The following is a 3546-nucleotide window of genomic DNA, read 5'->3' on the forward strand; positions in this document are numbered from 1 at the left end:
CGTCCCGCCCCCGCGGTGATACCGGTATTACCGGTGTTGTCACACGTCGATTAACCGATGGGAAAATTTCCTCACCGTCACAACCCTAATATATACAGTATATGATTACACATTAGTGTCCAATTCTCACTATTAAAGGGGTCATATGATGCGATTTCAAGTTTTCCTTTCAGTAACTATTAACTCCGACCTCAAACTCCTAATTTGCTGCTTATTAATAGTTAGTAAGGTAGTTGTTAAGTTTAGATATGGGGTAAGATTAAGGGAAAATATTGTCACACAGAATAAGGCATTAATATGTGCTTTATAAGTACTACTAAAAAAATGCAAGTAATATGCATTCTAATAAGCAACTAGTTAATAGTGAGATTTGGACCTTAAACTAAAGTGTTAGCATATTGTACACACACCTTTTTGTTATTTTTGTAAGATAAATCTGATTACAGTGACAATAGTAGATATCCACTGCTAGCGTATCCATTTTCAACTTCTGACACTAATGATTTGTTAATCAATGTCACACTAGACCTTCCCCCGGTAACACAACATAGATTTTAGCTGGTCTAGCGGTTCCTGGAAGAATGAGATAATGGAAGACAGAGTCGAGCATTGGGACTATAATTCTTTTTTCTGGATGATACACGCTGCCATTTTCTATCTGCAGAGTTTCATAATCAACAGGAAATGATATCCTGGACAATAGTGCAAGCTGGAATGATTGCTGGAGTGTTCCGTTAGGACACAGAAATATGTACCATTATCTTTGTCAGCCCTTTTTCACTGCTGATCAGTGCATGTGCGTGAGCTCTGAAGACACATGAGGCACATCATTCCTGTCTAAAGGGGAGAATGTGTGCAGGCCTCGTTCTAAAGGCCATATCATTCACAAACGCACTTCACAGTGCTCCCAAATTCAATCATTTCAGACACTATGTGACATATCTCATTCCCCAAAGCTTGAGAGATTGTCGACCAGAAAGCCTCAAAATACACTGCAGAAAAGGCTTTCAAATGTAAAACATGCTACAGGAAACCACCATTTGATTAGAAACAAAGAGAAACACAATCGCACGACTTTGTAAATCTTGAATAAGCCTTTCGGGATGCTAAAAAAAATGAGATCTGTACTTTCTGAAAGAGAAAGAAAGATAAAATTGAAGGGGTGAAAATTTGTATTCTGATCATGCTAAATACAGTGAAATGAAAATCTCTAGCAGGAGTGTGTAGTGGAATATAAGTATAGAAAATTAAGATTAAAAAATTTAGTGTATTTAATCTCCATTTAAATCAAAACATGCACTATTGTTGTTCTACTTGTCAATGCAATACGCTGACTGATGGGGTGTCATTACATTTGTTAGCATTATAGACACGATTCACTTAAAAGAATAGTTCACCCAAAAATGAAAATTTGCTGAAAATGTACTCACCCTCAGGCCATCCAAGAGTGGATTCATTTGTTTCTTCATCAGAACAGATTTGGAGAAATTTAGCATTACATCACTTGCTCACCAATGGATCCTCTGCAGTGAATGGGTGCCGTCAGAATGAGAGTTCAAACAGCTGATAAAAACATTGGGTAATCAAGTAATCCACATTACTCTAGTCCATCAATTTATGCCTTGTAAAGCGAAAAGCTGCATGTTTGTAATGAACAAATTAATCAATAAAACTTTCAATTTTAAACCATTGCTTCCTTTAAAATTTCCGTTTATGAGTCCTCTATCCATAATATTGCTTTCTCCAGTGGAAAATTTGTTTCATCTGAATCAGGGGAGAAATATGCACAGATCGAGCATTGCTTATAAGTGTAAAACATTCCAAAATAAATATGTCACTGGATTTTGATGTGAGAGGACAATAGGGGATGGACTGTTTCACTGAAGGAAGCGTTACTCTTGTATTTTGGCCAGAAGCAACTGTTTAAAATTAAAACGCTTAAATGATGGATTTGTTTCTATCAAACACTCAGCTTTTCACTGATGGACTGGAGTCATGTTGATTTTTTTGTGGATTACTGTGCATTTATCAGCTGTTTGTTTCTCATTCTGACGGCACCCATTCACTGCAGAGGATCCACTGGTGAGCAAGTGGTCTAATGCTAAATTTCTTGAAATATGTTCTGATGAAGAAACAAACTCTTCTTCATCTTGGATGACCTGAGGATGAGTAAACCGTCAGCACTTTTGGGTGAATTATTCCTTTAACTTTTCATTATAAACGCAATTTCTGGTTTGTCTGTTCATACATGAACAAAACTTATTTTACAAGTACTTGAAGTATTTTTGTCCTTCTCTACTTACAGGGTCCATTGCAAGATGCTCCTATATCAAGTACCACTACTCCTCGGCCACAATACCCAAGAATCTCTCTTACAACATCACCAAGACCATACGTCAGGATGAGTGGCACTCTCTGCGTGAGTAACATTCATTCAGAATTATACAGTGGGACCTCAACATTCCGTGCTCTAAACAATTAAAGCATTAATATGTCTACCATGCTAGCTTGACTAAGTTACATTTATAGTACGAATCAGTGTATAGTTTATCCTTTAGTCCCGAGACAAGCACTTTGTAAACGGTACAAACAGTAATCATCCCTGACCTACTGAACTCATTTACTCAGACATAGTAACTTGCTAAGGTCAAGTCAAAGCCAGATATGGAAGTTTCATTAATTTATTTCAGGCAAGCTCTCGGTAGACCTAAAGATATAGATGAGGTGATTTGTTGTTGGTTTGTGGAAGGAGGAAGTAGGGTACATATCTCAAAATCAGATGTACCTCGTTGACCCACTTTTGCTCGGTTCCCACCCTCCCCATAGCTAGCTTGACTAAGTTACATTTATAGTACGAATCAGTGTATAGTTTATCCTTTAGTCCCGAGACAAGCACTTTGTAAACGGTACAAACAGTAATCATCCCTGACCTACTGAACTCATTTACTCAGACATAGTAACTTGCTAAGGTCAAGTCAAAGCCAGATATGGAAGTTTCATTAATTTATTTCAGGCAAGCTCTCGGTAGACCTAAAGATATAGATGAGGTGATTTGTTGTTGGTTTGTGGAAGGAGGAAGTAGGGTACATATCTCAAAATCAGATGTACCTCGTTGACCCACTTTTGCTCGGTTCCCACCCTCCCCATAAAAGGAAATTATGAAGATGCTTATTACAGAGAAGTGCTGGGAAAAAATGCACTAATACAGAGAGTGGGCCATTAGTGTGCAATCTGACCCGCAGAAAACTAAGCAAAACTGTAAAGCCCATTATTCAGAAATTTTTACATATGCAACCCCTTGATGGTTTGTTTATTAAATATTTGCGATACCTGCTATTTATAAATCCATTCTGCTCATAAAAATAAAATAATAAAATATTACACAAATAGTTCACAAAATATTTCTGTTTTTAAAAGCAGTGTGTGTATATAAAATAAAAAAGTACTATTAATTAATATTATAAAATAAATAGTACACATCAAGAGTTTAATATTACTATTAAAAAGTGTAAGTGTATAAAAAGTGAGTATATATATATATATATA

The 3546-nt window shown here is 36.4% G+C and overlaps 1 protein-coding gene across 1 annotated transcript in view; it reads left to right on the plus strand.

The window, feature by feature from the left end:
- Positions 1-3546, plus strand: part of LOC107757211 (transmembrane protein 178B-like) — a 79502-nt gene that overhangs the window by 39352 nt on the left and 36604 nt on the right. The window contains exon 3 of the mRNA XM_016574627.1: positions 2306-2419. Within this exon, the coding sequence (XP_016430113.1) occupies positions 2306-2419 (114 nt within the window). The remainder of the gene's footprint in view (positions 1-2305; positions 2420-3546) is intronic.

The sequence above is a fragment of the Sinocyclocheilus rhinocerous genome, unplaced genomic scaffold, assembly GCF_001515625.1.
Source record: "Sinocyclocheilus rhinocerous isolate Xijiao unplaced genomic scaffold, SAMN03320098_v1.1 scaffold1164, whole genome shotgun sequence".
In the NCBI taxonomy this organism is placed as follows: Eukaryota; Metazoa; Chordata; class Actinopteri; order Cypriniformes; family Cyprinidae; genus Sinocyclocheilus; species Sinocyclocheilus rhinocerous.